Source organism: Coregonus lavaretus (genome assembly GCF_964263955.1).
Source record: "Coregonus lavaretus genome assembly, chromosome: 26".
NCBI classification, from domain to species: Eukaryota; Metazoa; Chordata; class Actinopteri; order Salmoniformes; family Salmonidae; genus Coregonus; species Coregonus lavaretus.
In genome coordinates this window covers 7,643,127-7,663,479 of record NC_140013.1, presented here as the reverse complement: position 1 = coordinate 7,663,479, position 20,353 = coordinate 7,643,127, and the positions used below count along the sequence as shown (strand labels likewise).

General features: G+C 46.5%; 1 protein-coding gene across 1 annotated transcript in view; it reads right to left on the bottom strand.

The window, feature by feature from the left end:
• Window positions 1-20,353, bottom strand: part of LOC311101235 (rho GTPase-activating protein 35-like) — an 86,092-nt gene that overhangs the window by 35,267 nt on the left and 30,472 nt on the right. Inside the window, exon 2 of the mRNA XM_084142347.1 lies at window positions 1,029-4,832. Within this exon, the coding sequence (XP_083998473.1) occupies window positions 1,029-4,745 (3,717 nt within the window). The 5' untranslated portion in view covers window positions 4,746-4,832. The remainder of the gene's footprint in view (window positions 1-1,028; window positions 4,833-20,353) is intronic.

Here is a 20,353-nt window from a genome sequence, read left to right as displayed (position 1 = left end):
GATGCTTTAATCCAGGGTAAAACAACTGCTGTACAGAGAGACAGTGTGGAGGTGGGAGAGGGGGCCGTAAAAGAATTCTCTCCCTTTTTACTCACGTTAACGCCCTCATTCGGGTGACCAGTGAAAGAAATGTCTGAAACTAAACTGTCAAAAATGTAACTTCAGTTTTAATGGTGTTTGTGTCAAATTATAATGAGCTATGTCAGCATGGGTTAAAGTGTGAGAATTTTGTCCGTTTGTGGAATAATGACAGCGCACACAAACACTGACAAACACACGCACATACAGGGAAACACACACACATACAGGGAAACACACACACATACATACACAACTAGCCTGAGCATACACTGTGCTCCCTATTCATTAAACAGTTTCTCCTGAGCTGGATGAGTTCAATAGCTGAAGTTTCTCGCTGCTTCCGCCCATGATTGGGCTAGTTTGGAGGACTCCCGCGTCGCAGAAGAAAAGTAGGACCACAGAGTGCGAGAAGGCTGGGCTGATTTAAAGAGCCTGGAAGGAAACCTAGACCTAGACCTAGACCCTCTATAGCATGTCAGACTCAAATGAGATGGGCTCCAGTGAGTAGAGACACGACATAGAAATCCCTAGGCATATAAGTAATGAAGACAAGCACAGAAGCCTCCCTTCGGCAACAAATTTAGAGCACAGTGCTAATTATTCTGATCACAGCTCATACACTCACACAGGTGAGGAAATATACACACCAATAAACACTGAACAGTGCAATAGGAACACTGCTGCTAAGTAACTTTGATAAAGGTGGTAAGTGAAGACAAAACACTATTAAACAGATGAAACTCATTAAGTAGTCTATAATAGCTTAATAGAGATTGTATATTAAGTAATTAATAGGGGGAAATCTCAATGAATCACAGCTGTTTTTCTCTTTCTCTATATAGAGTATGTGACTGGTATGAAGAATAAAAACTGAAAGTATGCAATCTGATGTGACATTATTGATGAACGATAGATACACAGACACCCACCCACCCTGGGGCACATACCTTGGTGTTTCTGCGCAGGCTCCTGAGGATGTTCCTCCTCTTGGGGTCCTCGCCCTCCTCATTAATAGAGTTGTCCCCCTTGTGCGCCCCGCCCAGCTCCTCTGCTGCCTTGGGTGGCCCCAGCTCATCATCACTGCCGATAGAGAAGCTAGTGCGGAAGCTGCTGAACTTGCCCAGGCGTTTAGAGCGGTCGCGGTACAGCCGTGGCTTCACCCCCAGAGCAGACATCTTCCGCCTCCGCTCCAGGGAGCTGCTGTCAGCCTCACTATCCGAGCCATTGCCCCCGCCGTTAGAATGCTTGTTGGCATTGCGGATGGTGATGATCTTGCCCTGTGTGCTGTCGTGGGGCACCGAGTAGATGCTCTCTTCCTCCGTGGGCCGCTGTTTCGTCACGGCATCCATGGGCTCTGCGTAGTCCGAGGGGTCGTAGCCTCCGTCGCTGCCCGGTGCCCAGGTGACAGCAGGGGGTAAGGAGCGGCGGTTGGTCCCTTGCTGGTCCATGTAGAGCCCCAGGTTGACTTTCCGTACGGTGGGCTTGGGCCGCACCTGGGGGGGAACCTTGTTGTTGAGCTTGCTCTCGAAGGTGCTGATCTCGGAAATGACTGAGAAGGCATCGCTGGACTCCAGGTCAGGGAGCTTGAAGCCCCCCAGGTGGGAGGTGAGGGTACCATCAGGGTAGGGGGGCGAGGGCTCCACATCCTCCTCAGAGTCTAGCAGTGTGTTGATGGGGCTGGGGGAATTACAGCGGGCCGGGCTCATGCCCTCACTGGTGCAGGCCTCTGCTACATTATCGTACATGTGTGTGGCCTCCACTATGGTGCGTTTCTCCACAACCTCCTTCAGGAAGGGCTGGAAGAGGTCTATCCTGTGCAGGCCTCCCACCACCCCTCCAGGCCCACACACTACTGTGTTAAACCTGGCCTCGATCTCCCGGGCCAGCTCCTCCCCCTGGCTCACCTGCTCCCTGGCCGCCTCAGAGTCCGACAGCTCAGCCTGGCTCTCCCCCACCGCCAGCAGCTGCACGGGGATAATGTCCTGCACCTCGCACAGGAACGCACACAGGGTCTCCATGGACGCCTTGCGCCTGGCCGAATACACAGCAATGTAGCCGTGCACCAGCCGGCTCTTCCGTAGGGCAAATGACGAGTGGAAGGAGAGCAGGGAGAGGTCGATGGTGTGCCTCTGGGCCCCCACCGTGAGCTCTAGGAGCACGGACGTGCCACTGCTCAGGCTGGAGGCCGGCCGACAGTGCTGAGGCAGCAGGAGAGGCGAGAGGAGCTGCTCCACATCATAATCGTCCCCACACATCAGGCACATGACTATCCTCAGGTCTGTCTCGGGGATGGGCTGGGAGTGAGAGTCTCTGAATGAAGGGGGTAAAGGAGGGGAGCTGCTGCCTACGCTCCCAGGGGGCCTACGGCATTCTAAAAGACCTTTTAACACCTGGTTGATCTGCTTTTCATTCACATTGCGTCCATAGCCCACCCCAGGGGAGGCAGGGTCTAGGTAACCACACTGTAGCTTCCCAGCCACTTGCTGCCCCTGGAGGATAAGTGTGTGGGCCGTCTCCCCCCCAATGTCCCTGACGGACCCTACTCCCCGTTTGGTGACTAGGAGAAGGGTCATGGGCAGCTGAAATAGACTGTTTTCCCTTCGGCCTAGCGTGGACTCTCTAAGCTTTTCAATGCTCTCCACAATGTAGGATAGTGACTCCTTAGAGTTGTAGAGACACAGGACGCCATGGGGGGTGAAAGTAGACGTGTGGAAGGAATTGACCGGCAGACGCACGTTGCCCTCTATGGGCCGGAGGGACAACTCGTACATTTTCCCATCCAGCACATACCGGTCGTCATTGGTGCACAAAGCCCTGATCTCATTGGCCAGTTCTCTACCCAGGCCATCTTTACCCAGAATGACCAGGTTTATCCGATCTGCGTTCCCGTCACCCGGTTTATGGCTATCGAAGAAGGAGTATCGAGTGGGGAACTTGGAGGCTAGAACCTGTTCGATCTTACAGTCCACACAGTGGGGGCTATTTGGGCAGGTCTCCTTGGTGGGGTGGTATACAAAGTGAATATGCTTGAGCACCAGAGCGTCCCTTTCTGCCTGCAACTTCTGCAGGGCCTTGAACCTTTGCTCCTCCCCCAACACCTCCTGGATGGCCCCCATCTTCTCCTTACTGGGCTTGGCATCTACCTCCAGCTCATAGAAGAGCTCTGAGTACTCCAGCAGCAGCTCCTGAAAGTCCTCCTTGGCTCGGTCGATGATCTCCTTCTGGTGCCTGTTGTAGATGTCTAGGTACTCTTGTTCCTCAAGCCACTGATAGAAATCTTCATTCATAATGAAGCTGCGTGCCTCCTCCCAGGGTTTGCCTGCTGTGATGAAGGGAGAGGCATTGAGCTTTTCCTTGAACTCCCACTTCATCTCCGCCCGTTTGCGCTCGTTTCTCAGGTGCTCCAGGTGGCTCTCGTAAATCGTCTCGGCCACAGGGGTCTCCAGGAGATCCTGGGGAATCCTCTCGTCATCCATGTTGTCTATATGTGGCGTGGTCTCCCAGGGGGTGTCGTCCAACACAACGAACCAATGGGAAAAGTCCCGCTTGGTCTCCAGAACCTTCTGGACCCCGGACCAGCTCAGGTGGTCGATCTCGTCCAGCTCAGGGACTAGGGAATTCAGTGCCTGAGGCAGGGTGCTGAGATAGACCTTCCGCCTTCGCTCAATGTGCTCCTGTTTCAGCCTGTGGACGTGCTGCTGGAAGAGCTTCTTGGCTTTGGCCGTGCCCTCCAGGAAGACGTACTCCTTGTACTCTGAGGAGGTCTGCATGCGCCGGTTGATGTTGGGCCATGTCTCATTGTGGTTCTTCACGATGCGGCTGACCTGCCATTCATAGTGGTCTTTAGCCGAGGCGATCTGCTGGCTCTGCTGCTTCAGGGCCTCAAAGTAAGGGATGATCTTGGGTTTGCCCCGGCCCTTGTCTATCAGCTGCACCAGGGTGAGGAAGGCCAGGTCTACGTTGACGTTGGAGCGTGCTGACGTCTCCACCACCTGGAGGTTCTTCTTGGCCAGGGCAAATGTGTGCGAGTCCTTGATGTAGCGCTCCACCCCCTCGTCACACTTGGTGAGCACCAGAACCACTGGCTTCTTGTTCTTGGCTAGCTGGTTGTAGAGATTAGTGATGAACTTCATCTGTTCGTCAAAGTTGCGGTTCATGCCCCTGCTGACGTCCACACAGAGGAGGAAGCCATCCACCATTAGCTTCCCCTCGGGCATCTGCTTCTGCTCAAAGTCCTGCTCCAGCCCAAGCTGGTCCGTGCAGAAGTACATTAGCTTCTCTGCAGAGGCCAGCTTGTTGGAGGCTGCCCTCTTGATGTAGGGCTGGAGGGCTGTGGAACGGTGCGGCTGGAACGTCTGGTCATCAATAAACTCTGTCTGTTCCACCACATGCATCCTGCACTCTGGCCCCTCCTCCAGCACCCGCCCCGTTTCCCCCCAGAACAGGAAGTGGTCATTGTTCACCACGCGTCCTCCGAAGTCGCTGGTGCTTAGCACGGAGGTGTGGTCTAGGTAAAAGTCGTCTGCGCTGGGACGCACGAAGCGGTTGCACAGGCAGGATTTGCCCACGCCACACTGCCCCTTCTCTTTCTCTGTGCCAGACAGGCCCACCACGACCAGGTTGTAGGTGGGCGCCTTTGCATCTTGCTTTTTTGCCATCATCATCGAACGCAGACACTCATCCTGCCATGCCCACAAGCTCTAGGGAGGAGGCTTTCCATACAAATATTCTTACTGGTCTTGTGTCTGACTCTACAAGAGAAGGAGAGAAAGATAGATGTTTTAAATAAATTATATAAAAGACTGTGGGAAAGATTAATTGTCATTATCCAATTCATTATTTGGAGGGTGTTCCATGTCTCATTTAAAATTCCCACATCGTTGCTGTGTGTCGTTAATAATGTTTAATCTGTGATCCCATTTCACCGCTGAATGTTTCCTGAAGAGATTGAGGTCAGAAGCAAAGCTGTTGGAATGCTACACATTACTTAAGGCAACTGCAGTACAGTCAGTAACTATTAACTGATGCATTCCTTCACATTTAACCTCTTTTTGACATTCTACTACCCACCATACTAAAAGTAGTTTCCCTAAGGCTTGTTTGCTATATTCTTCCCTGCTTTGTAAGTTTTAAAACAGCAGAACAGGATCTTATGTGAGGATACATAATTATCTCACATCTAACAGTGTTGTCTCTAAGCCAGCAGCAGTTCTACAAGACGTGATTATATAGTTCTCACTGACACACAAATCCACATAGAGAGAGGTACTAATTGGGCAACTAGGGAAGCCCAACTGCCTTTCAAAAGGATGCATTGAATGTTGGCTGCTTTCCTCTCCATCAAAAAAATCATTTTCCTCTGGTTCCTGAAAAAAGACTCTGCGGACAGATGTAGCATCACTAATTATGATCTCAAATTGCATGTCTCGTAACATTTACCAAGATGTAATAGCTGTTCAATTTGGTATTATACTGTCTGGAGATATAACTTGCAGATGTTTCTTTCCAAGCCCCACACACTGCTCTCAGAGCAAGCACTTTCACCACTACACAACCGATCCTATTGGCAGGACACAGGCCTACAAATCATAAATATAGCTCCTATGGGTAGAAATGAATGAGGGAGATAACATTCATAACGTTTTGATAGACAGGCCATTTCTAAACAGTCAGGCTTGTAGAGAACAAGAAAACCACTAGACAAAGCCCCAAAGCACTAAACACAGCAGTTTACAGTAAAAGAACCCACACCCAGTTCATGGTTACCCATCTATGTATTTAGTAAACACATTAAAACCACTGTTAATGATGAATGAATGGGGCTTTTGAGGCAGGGTTTGGAGAATAATGAATACCCACTGAACTGAGTTTGTCATAGAGAGTCAGTGTGAAGACAGAACTGTCTGTAGAGACAAAGAGAATAGTTCAAAGTGTATCAGAGAGAGAGAGAGAGAGAGAGAGAGAGAGAGAGAGAGAGAGAGAGATAGCGAGAGATAGCGAGAGATAGCGAGAGATAGCGAGAGATAGCGAGAGATAGCGAGAGATAGCGAGAGAGGGACAACCAGAGAGAGAGAGATATATCAAGAGAGAGAGATAGCGAGAGAGAGACACCAAGATAGAGAGACAGAGAGAGAGAGGGAGAGAGACACAGAGAGAGAGACACAGAGAGAGAGAGACACAGAGAGAGATAGCGAGAGAGAGAGATAGCGAGAGAGAGAGAGATACGAGAGAGAGTCCAGACACTGTAGATAATACACACCACGACCACAGGTATCACGGTTGTAGGTTTCATTGTAGAAAGGGGACAATAATATAAGGGATTCAAAAGTTACTGTGGAAAGCAAGTTCTATCTACCCAGACTCTGTTTACTGTAACACTACAGCAGCGCACACCTACTACACTAGGTGCATAACCAGGTGGCAGCACAAAATAGATCAATATCAAAAGGAATTTCTTCTGTTTTGATATTTGCAGAGTAAAACATGTATGAAAAATGCATCAAAAAGGGGGCTGGCTGAGAGATCCAGGACAACCAGTCTCTATAATGAAGGGAGACTGAGTGTGGAGCCTGTGCCTGGGCTGCAGGTCGATAGAGGGCTGGTTGGTGATAAGACCTGGGCAGCCATGGTTAATTCATGGCCCTACATCCTGCTGCAGGGCTCTGGGCTGGCTGGCAGTGATTAGCCGGAGATCAATGAGCCCTTCACATAGAACAAACAGCACAGAGTGGACTGGAAGAGAGCAGGACCAGGACAACACACATTTTGCAGACACTCGTATCCAGAGCGACTTACAGTAGTAGTGCATTCATCTTAAAGCTTGAATCCTTAACGTCCGATATTACAACAACAAAGAAGTTACTGGAAACAACGAACACTGTTTTTCCCCCTCAGACATCATTGCACGCGAGATAGAAGGGCACAATATATACACTGCAATTTTCTGGGGACCATGCAGCACAACACTCCTCAGCTCAGCAACAAAAACAATAACAATGCTGGTGGGGTGGCCAGTGGCACTGTTTCACCCTACTGCGGATTCCATATTTAAGATAGCTAGGTGACACAACCACATATCACAGTCGTAGTAAGTAAATTTTTCCTCAATAAAGAAGTTATCAGCAAAGTCAGTGCCAGTAGGAAAAGATGAGTGAATTTAATTGCATTTATACATTTTTATGGAGGGGGGGGTTAAGAATTTGAAGTGTAGGGTTCCATACGTTAGGGAAGGGACTCTGCTCTCCTAGTGTCATGGGGAAGCTTTTCCACCACTGAGGTAACAGGACAGAGAAGGGCTTTGACTGGGCTGAGTGGGAGCTGACCCCCCGTAGGGGTTGGACGGCCAAGAGACCAGAGGTGGGTTGGGGTGTAAGGTTTGAGCATAGCCTGAAGGTAGGAAGGGGCAGTTCTCCTTGCTGCTCCGTAGGCAAGCAGCCAGTGGAGTGTGCTTCCAGTCAAAGCACAAACCTGCATGTAAATGCAGGGCTGGGCATTGCCTCGGTCCCCTTAAAAGGCATCCGACGTCTGCATTGGCCGTGCAGCATTTACGGTGATACGGCCTGTCCATAAGTCAGGGCATTCATACTTCTTGCGCTTCGCGGAGCAGCGCAGAGCTGTTGTGAAGGAAGTGAGTTTGTGTTTATACAGGACCTCCCGCCCCACCTACTGTCAACCAATCATGTCAATGCGGAGCTATACGGAGCCCTCCGCAATGTTACAAAATTTGGGAGGTGCGCGGCGATGCGGTACGGAACTCAATTTGGCCTCTGCATGCCTCCGGAGGCTCTGCAATTGCGTCACCCCATCCGTACAGAGTCTCCGGCCCCATTTTTCGGATCCAGCATGAATAGGCTTTTAGCCATGCCCACTGCAGGGCCATGCTCAGTTGATAGAATGTTAGACAATACTGACAGGGCATAGAAATTGAGAGCATAGACAAATGCATTCCATGTGGAATAAAGAGCCATAACCATTCTAGTTTTTATCCAACCTCCAGTATAACGCTATCGTTATCAGCAGGGTTAACTGGACCTTTACCTCAACACTGACCAGCTCCTGTCCAGACTAGAGAGCATCGTCGCAATTAGTTACATATTAAACTGGCCTGTGACCACTTTGAGCTGAGCCTAATGATAGGCTAAAGGACAACAAGGCTGCCCTGCTTTCATCATCCCTGTCTATTTACTCACTGACCTGGTTCAGATCAGAGGCATCAGAACCCATCAGATAGACAAAAGTCATTTTATTAGATTTACAGTATTTATCAGTCCCCCCATGTTATGTTACCACTGATAATAGTACAATCCACACTGATGACAATTCCTGGGCTAACCTGTTCCGTTGTGTGTGGTAAACAGGTGGGACACATAACACCATGAAGCAAATCTTGGTATATAGAAAAATGAAGGTAGGCTACGCTAAATATAAACAGGGTCGTGATCTGAAAATGGTGTCGCTATGCGAGAGAGTTGCTATGGCATGTTTTATAGTAGGGCAATTCTACGGAAACGGAATTGCGCTGAGACTCAGATTTTTCACTTAAAATGTATGCCATACAAAAACCATTGAACAAACCATACAACTATGCACAAGGACTACTTTTAACAATTGACACTGAACATTTTACAAAAACACATTTACTGAAAGAACTGTGCAGATGCAAAGTTTGGTAACAGAATTTTGGTAAAATCTAAATTTTCTGTGTCCACGTTTTCCAAAAACTCTTAAATATCTGCTCCGAATTAAGATTCAACAATGTCTGCAGAAAGAATGGGGTGCCAGCTATGAAATGACCCATTTCCTTTTTGGTTATTGTACTACCGTAGGTGAAGTGGATTTACACCCACTAACGAAATAGTGATAACGGAATTTCATCATGGGTCCCTGATCTGTAATACACAGAAATGCATAATTATGGATATGAAAGTCATTCTCTTCAGGTGATGTATCCTACACGAAGGTATAAATATGCAATATCCTCCTTTGGGTATTATTCTACACATTGGCTATTATTTTAATGAGCTCTGCCCCTAAACAAGACCAAATTTGGTTGGTCCAAACCAAATCTGAACCAATCATAGACCTCTATATTTCACAAGTTTGGACATCAAAGTACAGCACAGTACAGCTCAGCTAAGTAGAGTACAGTAGAGTACAGTGCAGGGCTTTACATTAACCTTTTTAGCCACTTCTCCTTCTGAAAAGTAGGACAGATTTCTTTACTTGTCCGGAAGCTCAAGTCACTTGTGACTGAAAATTGTGTTGTATGATGCAAGGAACCACTTCAAAAATGTTTTACCTTCATTACCATCACTGGTATTGACAATGGAAGGATGCTGGTCTCTGATGCCATGTATTATATCTCCTGCCGTTGTGGCCTTGAGCACAAAGTAAAATACTGCACTGTGGTTCGTCAACCCTTCATCTGGAAAGCTACTGGGTGTGCAGGCTTTTTATCCAACCCTGCTCAAACACACCAGAATCAGCTTATTGAGAAGCGGATGTATTTTACAATGTGGTGTGGTCTAGCAGGGCTGGAGAAATCCCCTGCACCCCCAGTAGCTCTACTGGGCTCTCCAGGAGGAGGGTTGGCCACCCTACAACATTACAATTACAACCAATTACTTTTTATGTCTTTATAAAATAATTCACTCCTTCAATGAACCAGGGATCGAATGGCTAAGGTACAGTGGTTAACTAAGATGTGTATCTATTTGTAAGGTTAAAATATTCAGTGTTCAGGGAAGATCTTGGAATTTTATTAGGATGCCCACTAGCTGTTGCAAAAGCAGCAGCTACTCTTCCTGGGGTCCACACAAAACATGAAATAATACAGAACATTAATAGACAAGAACAGCTCAAGGACAGAACTACATCAAAACATTTTTTAAAGGCCCACGTTGCCTACATATCAATACATACACACAAACTATCTAGGTCAAATAGGGGAGAGGCGTATCTTGACAGCATAGGAGTTACTTGTAAATTAGGCTATTCTAAGAATATTTACCTTTGTGATCTTGAGAGACCGTTTTACAACCAGAGTATGCAGCATTGGTTTCATCAACTGCGCACCCATATAAACTGCGTGTTGGCCATTTGCGGTTATACACGAGTGCTGGTGGAAAGTTATTTTAGGAAATCGGACATGACAATAATGCATGCTAATAGCTAACTAGCGAGATAGCCATTTCAAAACATATTGTTTAGTTTGGCAGGTTATCTAGTTAGTCTGTTGTACAGTGGGGAGAACAAGTATTTGATACACTGCCGATTTTGCAGGTTTTCCTACTTACAAAGCATGTAGAGGTCTGTAATTTTTATCATAGGTACACTTCAACTGAACTGTGAGAGACGGAATCTAAAACAAAAATCCAGAAAAACACATTGTATGATTTTTAGGTAATTCATTTGCATTTTATTGCATGACATAAGTATTTGATACATCAGAAAAGCAGAACTTAATATTTGGTACAGAAACCTTTGATTTGCAATTACAGAGATCATACGTTTCCTGTAGGTCTTGACCAGGTTTGCACACACTGCAGCAGGGATTTTGGCCCACTCCTCCATACAGACCTTCTCCAGATCCTTCAGGTTTTGGGGCTGTCGCTGGGAAATACAGACTTTCAGCTCTCTCCAAAGATTTTCTATTGGGTTCAGGTCTGGAGACTGGCTAGGCCACTCCAGGACCTTGAGATGCTTCTTACGGAGCCACTCCTTAGTTGCCCTGGCTGTGTGTTTCGGGTCGTTGTCATGCTGGAAGACCCAGCCACGACCCATCTTCAATGCTCTTACTGAGGGAAGGAGGTTGTTGGCCAAGATCTCGCGATACATGGCCCCATCCATCCTCCCCTCAATACGGTGCAGTCGTCCTGTCCCCTTTGCAGAAAAGCATCCCCAAAGAATGATGTTTCCACCTCCATGCTTCACGGTTGGGATGGTGTTCTTGGGGTTGTACTCATCCTTCTTCTTCCTCCAAACACGGCGAGTGGAGTTTAGACCAAAAAGCTCTATTTTTGTCTCATCAGACCACATGACCTTCTCCCATTCCTCCTCTGGATCATCCAGATGGTCATTGGCAAACTTCAGACGGGCCTGGACATGCGCTGCCTTGAGCAGGGGAACATTGCATGCGCTGCAGGATTTTAATCCATGACGGCGTAGTGTGTTACTAATGGTTTTCTTTGAGACTGTGGTCCCAGCTCTCTTCAGGTCATCGAACAGGTCCTGCCGTGTAGTTCTGGGCTGATCCCTCACCTTCCTCATGATCATTGATGCCCGACGAGGTGAGATCTTGCATGGAGCCCCAGACCGAGGGTGATTGACCGTCATCTTGAACTTCTAATAATTGCGCCAACAGTTGTTGCCTTCTCACCAAGCTGCTTGCCTATTTTCCTGTAGCCCATCCCAGCCTTGTGCAGGTCTACAATTTTATCCCTGATGTCCTTACACAGCTCTCTGGTCTTGGCCATTGTGGAGAGGTTGGAGACTGTTTGATTGAGTGTGTGGACAGGTGTCTTTTATACAGGTAACGAGTTCAAACAGGTGCCGTTAATACAGGTAATGAATGGAGAACAGGGGGGCTTCTTAAAGAAAAACTAACAGATCTGTGAGAGCCGGAATTCTTACTGGTTGGTAGGTGATCAAATACTTTTGTCATGGAATAAAATGCAAATGAATTACTTAAAAATCATACAATGTGATTTTATGGATTTTTGTTTTAGATTCCGTCTCTCACAGTTGAAGTGTACCTATAATAAACATTACAGACCTCTACATGCTTTGTAAGAAGGACAACCTGCAAAATCGGCAGTGTATCAAATACTTGTTCTCCCCACTGTATATAATTTTACCTGCTGCGCAAACGCCTCTTTCCCTCTCGCTCCTTTCCTCTGTCAACGGCCCACTGGCAAAGACGCAGGTGACTCACACACACAACTTTTTCCAGGATTTTAATTGCTGACCAAAAAATTGCTCTAACTGGGCAAATAACTCCCTAGCAATTATTATCAACAAATGTGCAAACATGGCTCGCTTTGACCTCAAAGACGCATCTCGCGACAGCATGACTGAAAGACCTCTTGGGCCTGTCAATGCAGGCCTACAATAATTATACTCTGATGCGCTCTGCAGAGATTGGGAGGACAGTGAGTAAAACATTGCATCCGGAGTAGCTGAATTGTTTGATAGTGATTTTTTTTACTAGTCCATTCGGACATCTTAAATCTATAATCTGCTTGTCCAACAATTTTTTATACTTGACCTGGGCAAGCGGACAAGTGTTAATGTCGAGCCCTGCAGTACAAGACAGCAGAGTAGCGTTCAGCACAGTACATTATAGTTTAGTACAGTAAAGTATTTCAGTACAGCAGAGTACAGTTCAGTACAATATAGTGTACTCAACTCTACAGTACTGACTGAACTATCCTCTACTTTTCTTGAATGTACTGAACTCTACTTTTTATTGTACTGTACTCTGTGCTGTACTGTCCAAACTTGTGAACCCAACTGTGGTTTGTGACTACTATGATTTCCCATTGTAGCCAATTCCGTTGCAGAAATTCCGTTACCGTTTTCTTTTTAAATTCCGTTACTAATTGATAGGTCTACCTTTACTTGTTACGTCTGTGAACTTTCATTATCCAATGAGGGACAGAATTTAGAAAATATCTTTTAAATAATGTATGTGGGTTTTTGGTAACATAATTTCAAAGCACAAGGCAATGTTTCTTAAAATTACAGAAGGCAGAAAAATGCATCCAAAACTAAGTATAAAAGTGTTGATATTAGTTGGCAGGGGTCTTCAACATTGCGTTTTTATGCAATTCTGATACCTTTTAATACTTAAGCCGTCAACGGCGTAAACATTTGTGCACAATAGTAGAGAGCGTCATTCACATACACTACGTAGCGTATGCCAACTTAATTGTCATGATAATCCATAACAAACAGTTGTATTTGTTATGTTCGCTATGTAGCCCTTGTGAATTATTGTTGTGTGTTCCTTTTGACTCACCTTATATGTCCTAAAGGAGCCACCGTACCTGCCTCCTGTTATGTTGGCTCAAGAATGTGAGGAGAGTTGTAGCTAATACACCCTAGCAGTAGTTTATAAAGAATTTAGCTAGTCTCATTCTTTAAACATACACAGTATTCTCCCTTGAACGGAGTTCCTCATGTTTCCCAGCCGTAGCCTGCCTTGGCTATATGCCTGTGTTCGAAATCAACAAAGGTGGGCATAAAGTTATTGTTTTCAAATATGCATTATTGGCACTGGCAGCTAAACGTATCAACACTAAATAGATACTTTTAACTATACATGTCACAATTCCAGATGTAACAATGCGCAAACAGTCTATTTTCTGGCAATTTATCTGCTCACTTTACCAGCATTGCTTCGCAAAGATGTGAGAAAAATAGACTTGCTTTCTAATTTGAAGCGCATGATGCTTTTGACGGCGTTGGCGCTTGCGGCTTGTCTGTTTACTGTCATTCCCTACCGTGCATTTTAATTCCTTAAAACATTTATTTTATTCTGCTAGATGTTTTCTAAGACCCCTTTTCTATCTGTTTGAGCGGATATCAAAGCCTTTGCTTATTCCTAATTTTTGGGATGGAAAATTGTTGAATATTTTATATATTTCTTCATTTCTAAAAGATAGAATCTTAGCTTTTATTTGACACCCAATTAGATATGCTCCTATGAACTTCACATGTTGGTGCTCATGGGTCCTTTTACATGGAGATGACCAGGAGCAACATGCTGGAGTGCCATGGAAAAGGCTACATTAACAAATAACTATGACAGCTAAAGTGACCACACAGATTACCCAAGACCCACATGCGCTAACCACACACACACACACACACACACACACAGAGAGATCTCTCTAATCATCATGCACTCATTTGGGTCAGATGTATTGACTAAGTTAGCATGGCCTGTTGGTTTATGACAAATTGAGCGAGTCACTGGTGTAAATTAAGGGACCTCTCCTATAGTTTCCCCTCAGGTCTGAGGACCAGCCATCCCAACTGTTCAGCAGGCGCTGGAGATATGCAGCTAACATCTGCTTGACTTGTCCCAGCTGCACGTTTCCAAGCTCTTCATCGATAGCCAAAATGAGTGTGTGTGTTTGTGTATGTGTGAGTTTGCGCGCGTGTTTATTTCTGCCGAAATACTTGAGAGCGGGGTATTTCAGCAATATTTTCAGCAACAACCTCTAGAAGAATACCAACGAAAAAAAACTGTTGAAATGCAATTTTTCCTGTTTTCCGGGCTGCTCTAGTGACAGGCCTACGAAAGGTGAAGTAAACAACTATAACAAGCAGCATTCCTAAACTGTTGTGACACAGTTAATAGCACAGAGACAAAGGAAAATAGCCCCTGACATATTAGCATGCTAACCGACAAAACAACATCCATTACCATCAAAAATGCATAAACGGTTACTGGTTAAACAGCAACTACGAAATAAACCAAACTATTGCCTTGAGGCTTTTGCCTTAACCTTACCTGCGAGAGTACATACGACAAGACAGATTACCAAGCTATCTGGAAGGGACAGAATGTACAGTGCTAGCTAAATACTATCCAGCCTCAGTTTGTCCAGCAAGAGACAGTGTTCCAGTGCAGCCTGAGGCTCCCTCTGTGTGACTAGTGTGCATGTCCTGCCACATACCCACCGCTAGCTCCTGGCTGAAGGGGATAGGTTAGGGCCTGCATTCTATCTACCTCTGACCCAGAAATACATGGAGGAGGGAGCGGGTCGGCTGGGGATGGGGGAGTTTATTTTTATTTTACCTTTATTTAACTTGGCAAGTCAGTTAAGAACAAATTCTTATTTACAATGACTGCCTACACCGGCCAAACCCGTGGGGTGTGGGGTGCTAGGTCAGAGAGCTGGGTCATGTGAGCTGTTCGCCTAGCCTGGCGAGGCGCATCACTTCTTCCATAATCAGAAGCACAGGAATGATAGGGACCGGCGCTGCAGAGTGGCCACCAGGGCGTGAAGTTTACTAACACGTGTGTCAGAGGGCAGCGGGGGAAGAGACGGCCTTAACTAGCCAGAGGGCCAAGCCCACAGGATCCAAGCATTCCAATGGTTCATTACAGGGCATTAGCCAGAGACTGTCAACAAGGCCTGACTCTGAGCCCAGTGGGTCTCCTGAGGCCTGTCAAACAACCCATAGCCCTAGAACCAACCGCCATGAGAACTAAGACAATGTTAGCCTATGTATGCAAGGCATACATCTTTATGAGCTGTGCCTGATTGTTAAGAGGGGAAAAAAATACTTCACTGTTCACACTGACTGAGTTATTCTGATATTTCACACTAGATTATGAATAAAGGAAACATGTAAGAGAAAACTCTCTCGCAGTGGTTTCTAAGAAAGAGCTGCCGCTGTTTCCATATATCCGGGGGCTGGGGGTTGTCATTGTCAATACCATATTTTATAAAAAGAATCATAACCTCTGTGATCGTGATGATGACAGAGCACTACAGCAGAGGTAAACCCCCCTTACTGAGAATGATGACTTCTCTGGGCCCATCTCTCCCTCTCCCTGCTCTAACACACTGCTAACAGCCAAACTGCTCCACATCCATCCATCCTCTCCCCCTGTTTCCTTCTCCCGCTCTCGATCTCTCCCTCACAATAGCCCTCTCTCTCATCCCCTCCTCTTTCTTGCCCTCTCTTCTTATTCCCTCGCTCTTTCTCAGGAGACCTGCTTTCCATTAGTGAGGGCATAGGGGAAGAGAACTCTCACATGGACACCACTTCCTGCCTAGGCGAGGTTCCTCACAAAGAATAGATGGAGGAAAGAACGGAGGGGTGTGGAGAGAAGGGAGAGATGATACATTCAGAGTGTGTGTCTGATGACAGCGCAGCATAACCAGAGCAGAGAATATACTCCCTGTGTACCCTCTTAATCTGCATCAACATAATGGCCATGGATTCTCTCCACACACACACACACACACACACACTGTAATACATTAATACAGTGACACAAGCACAAATAAATAAACTGAAATCATTACCCTCTTTCACTAATGCAAATTCCTCTTCCATTTACCAACAAGAAGTGTACACAAACAAACATTTACTATCACGAATGCAGTGTACACACGCAAACACTAAAACAAACCATACTACATTTCCAAATATAGCACACACAAAAATGTTTCCTAGTAAACAAACATGTACCACTAATACTCAACACAGGTCATGTATTCACATTGACCTGTGTACTAACACGCGTGGGGCGGCAGGTAGCTTAGTGGTTAAGAGTGTTGTGCCAGTAACTGAAAGGTCGCTGGTTCTAATCCCCGAGCCGACTAGGTGAAAAATCTGTCGATGTGCCCTTGAGTAAGGCATTTAACCCTAATTGCTCCTGTAAATCGCTCTGGATTAGAGCGTCTGCTAAATGACAACAAATTTAAATGTACTATTGTCATGATATTATCTTAACCGTCACAAACACACCACACACATAGAGCGAGAGAGACATAACACAAACTTGACTCCGATGTCATTGCAGTACACACACATCAGAGGGGCAGTAATCCAGGCGGGATGGTCAGATCTCGGTGGGATTACACACACTCTGGATTACCAGGGCTCTTTTCATCTTCCCATTTCCTGGATCGCAGCATGTATTAGTATGATCTGATGCTCTGCTCACGTAACATGGAACATCAAGCCAGAGATCTGCTGCCCAAATCCCCTTAGGAAGCTCTGTCAAACCACTGGATAACACACACACATGCACGCACGCACAAAAGATCTGTAATGCTTTAACACTCCTTAATAAAACAGGCCTGTAGTACATAAAATCCTGGCAGGGTTCTTTGTGGAGCTCTCTGCAGCAGCTTTTCTCCCAGCTAGCAGCTTGTTTACTGGCTGAGTACAGTGTGACCTTTTCCAGGCCAAAGTCCAGCAGCTACTTCATTGGGCTCAACCCTGCCATGCCCTGTCACACAAGACACCACACTGTGATGTCATTTCCTTTTCCTCCCTGCCTGGGGCATGAGAGATAAAGTTGGTGTTAGGGCAGGCCACTGTGCTCTTATGTAACGAGAGATGGAAGGAGAGGGGAACAGAGGGCAACGGGGGGGGGGAGATTGCTTTGTTTCAGATCAGGAGATAAAAAGGAAAGAGTCAGAGAGAAAAATATCAGTTATGTTTGGTTAAAGATGGAGAGAAAAGCAGAGAGAGGTGGAGAGAAGGACGAGGGGGAGAGAATGACTGTTGCACAGTAGGAGGAAGAGGGGGAAGGATAGAGGAAAAGGAAGGTGTCATTGATGGAAAAGATGGAGAAAACATTGTTTGGTTAACACAGAGGGGGAGGAAGAGGGATAAGAGCCTACTAGAGAGAGACGGGAAAATGAGAGAGAGGCTGAGCAGATCAAGACGGTGTCACAGAGTTTAACCCTTCCAAAGCATCAGGGGGCCTCTTTGATAACACAACTAAAATGAACGCGTCAGGAACATGCACGATGACAGCTATTAATCCCACAGACCCACCCACACACACAGACGACACATTCTACAGTGACGAGGCCTTCCCTCTCCGGCCACACACCACGTCTGTGAGTAGAGGTGTGCCAGGGCGAAAGCGCGGGCTTAGCCACGACGCGACTCCCTACAACAGCCCGACGACCTGCAGCTGACATTAACTCACTGCATACTGCGCCTGCTAAACATGCTGCCCACTGTCCTCTGGGTCACTGTGCGTTTAAATCGCAGCATTCCTATTCACTCAAATTGCCCTTGTCGACATGGTAAAATAGGTTTGAGCTGCTACAACAACAACAGCTGCCATACATCATCAGGTCAGACACAGACATGGTTGTCTCGCCTCCAGGACAAAGAGTCATTTGTAGGCCTCTCTCTCTCTCCCAGCAGAGCGGTGTGTCTTCCTGTCTAACCTTACAACCCCAGTCCCTGTCAGACGAGCAGAGACGCTGGGCTGGCATTAGCACACATCTGATCTCACTCTAGAGTTAAGGGGTTGTCAGCAAAACGCAGTGTGAAGAGACACCTATACAGCCATTCTCCCAGCCAAACTCAATACACAGAGTGAAAACAAACCATGCACTACACAGACAGACAGGCACAGATTACTAATAATACACACAGGCACGCATCTTTCACACTCACATAGCCACATAGAAAACAAATGGGTACAAAAGAGAGACACACAGGGAGAGAGAACGGTAAATATCCCAGCATCCCCCTCCTCCTTTGGGGTAGCTATATCTCCCCATCCAGATGCCAGTCGCCCACATGACTGTCAGAGCTGGCTAATTGCTTGTGTAATTGGTCTGACAACACAGGTGTTGTAGAGGGGGTGTACCTCTAGACTCCCCACAACACTGAGGCTCTGCTTACATCAGACCCACTGTTAAACGCTGACCTCAGACCTGCTGATCCACATCTAATGCTAACCCAAAGTATTTGCAGCAGAGATGTCAAACTGAACCAGTCAGGGCTAATGAGCGCTGTCAGGGGCATTTCCCAACTGGTTCAAGGAGAGAAAGCTGCTGAAATAGTTTTTTTGCTGTTATTGCTTATAATCATTATGATTAACAGACTGCACTCCTGCCAGAGTGACTTGTATCGCTAGACAGTTTTGACAAAGTGTCCATTCATATTCACCACAGCAGGCTATCTAGGTTAGGAGTCTTACCAAGCAGTAACTCGTCTGGACTTTGAACCCACAACCTTTTGTGGGAACCAAACAGGTGTTGTGAAGTCCTGGGGGATGTTTTAAAGAGTAACACCAATGAGAGAGCTCTATACCCATAGCTAGGTGACAGATGGCCTTCACACACACGTACACAGATTCACACATACAAACTCATGGCACACCATATGCTCCAGCAAAGATACCCGAGATTCACACTCGCTCACACACAAGCCCCCTCATTAACTATCACGCCCTCTACTTAAAATGGGAGCGTTTTAGATCGTTTTTTTCTCCTCCACCAAGAAAGGTTCATGCACTACTGAATCCTGAGACCAATTAAAACAGAATATGACAGGAATGAGAGAGAGAGAGCGAGAGAGAGTACAGCAGAATAAATAAACATGTTGCATGTGACAACACTGCATGGTGACATCATACATATAGGGTGTGTGTGTGTGTGTGTGCATATCTCACTGTGGTATGTTCATATCAAATGGTTTTTGTATGTGATAGCTATGGGTGCCAACATGGTAGCCTGGACAACTACCATCCTGTGTTACCTCTTGCTGTCAATGGAACAGGAAGCCATAGAGGCACCACTTCCACTCCAATCTCTACTCCATTCCCTCCACTCTACTCAGGGCTAATAGAGCCTGCTGACGAAGTAATAAAGCTAGTCCACAACACTGGGCTTTAGAAGCTTTCTGATACACAGTCAAGGGCAGCCCCAATACATGATGTACCAGACACAGGCTACAGAGAGCAGGACAGAGGATGACAGAGAAAGAGAGGAAGAGGAGATGCATAAAGAAAGCGGACAAAACACAGAGGAAGACTAAATGAGGAAGAAAAAAAACAGGAAGTCAGTGAGAGAGGAGAGAAAGTGAGGAGGAGAGAAAGTGAGGAGGAGAGTTAACACAGGCTTCTTGTATATACTTAGCATTTGTGGTTGGCTAATGGAACACAGGGCTACTTATGGCTCATGCACTGACAAGCCCCGATGTGGAAGAAAGCCCCTGAACCAGGAACGGGTGTACTCTCTCTCTGTGTGTGTGTGTGTGTCTGTGTGTGTGTGTGTGTTTAATAACATAGAAGAGGCAGTGGGGCGGGGGACCTCACAGACGGCGACGAGAGGGACCCACGCCCTAAATCACTCTGCGCTGCCAAAAGATACACGCCGTACACAGAAAGCGAGGGACAAAAAACAAAAAAGTACTTACGGAGGAGAGGAGCCAAAGAAGACAGTGAGTCACTCTGCGGTGTGAAAGACAAACGATACAACTGAAAACACCTGAACCTGCCATAGTGTCAATTAGACATAATGACTTTTTACTTGTTGCCACAGTAACCAACTCTTGGTGCAAAGGCAGATGGTTGCAGATGCTCGCTCTCCCCTCTCCCCCCTCCCCCCCTCTAATTTTCTTCTGAGAGCTTTTCTCCTCTCTCTTTTCCTTCCCCTCCCTCCCCAAAGTGTGATTCATGCAGGAGGAACTAAAAAGGCAAACAGATAAACAGCCCATTTCCCTGCTTTAATAACCCCTCGCTAAAATGGCATCCTCTTCTCGGTTCTGTCAA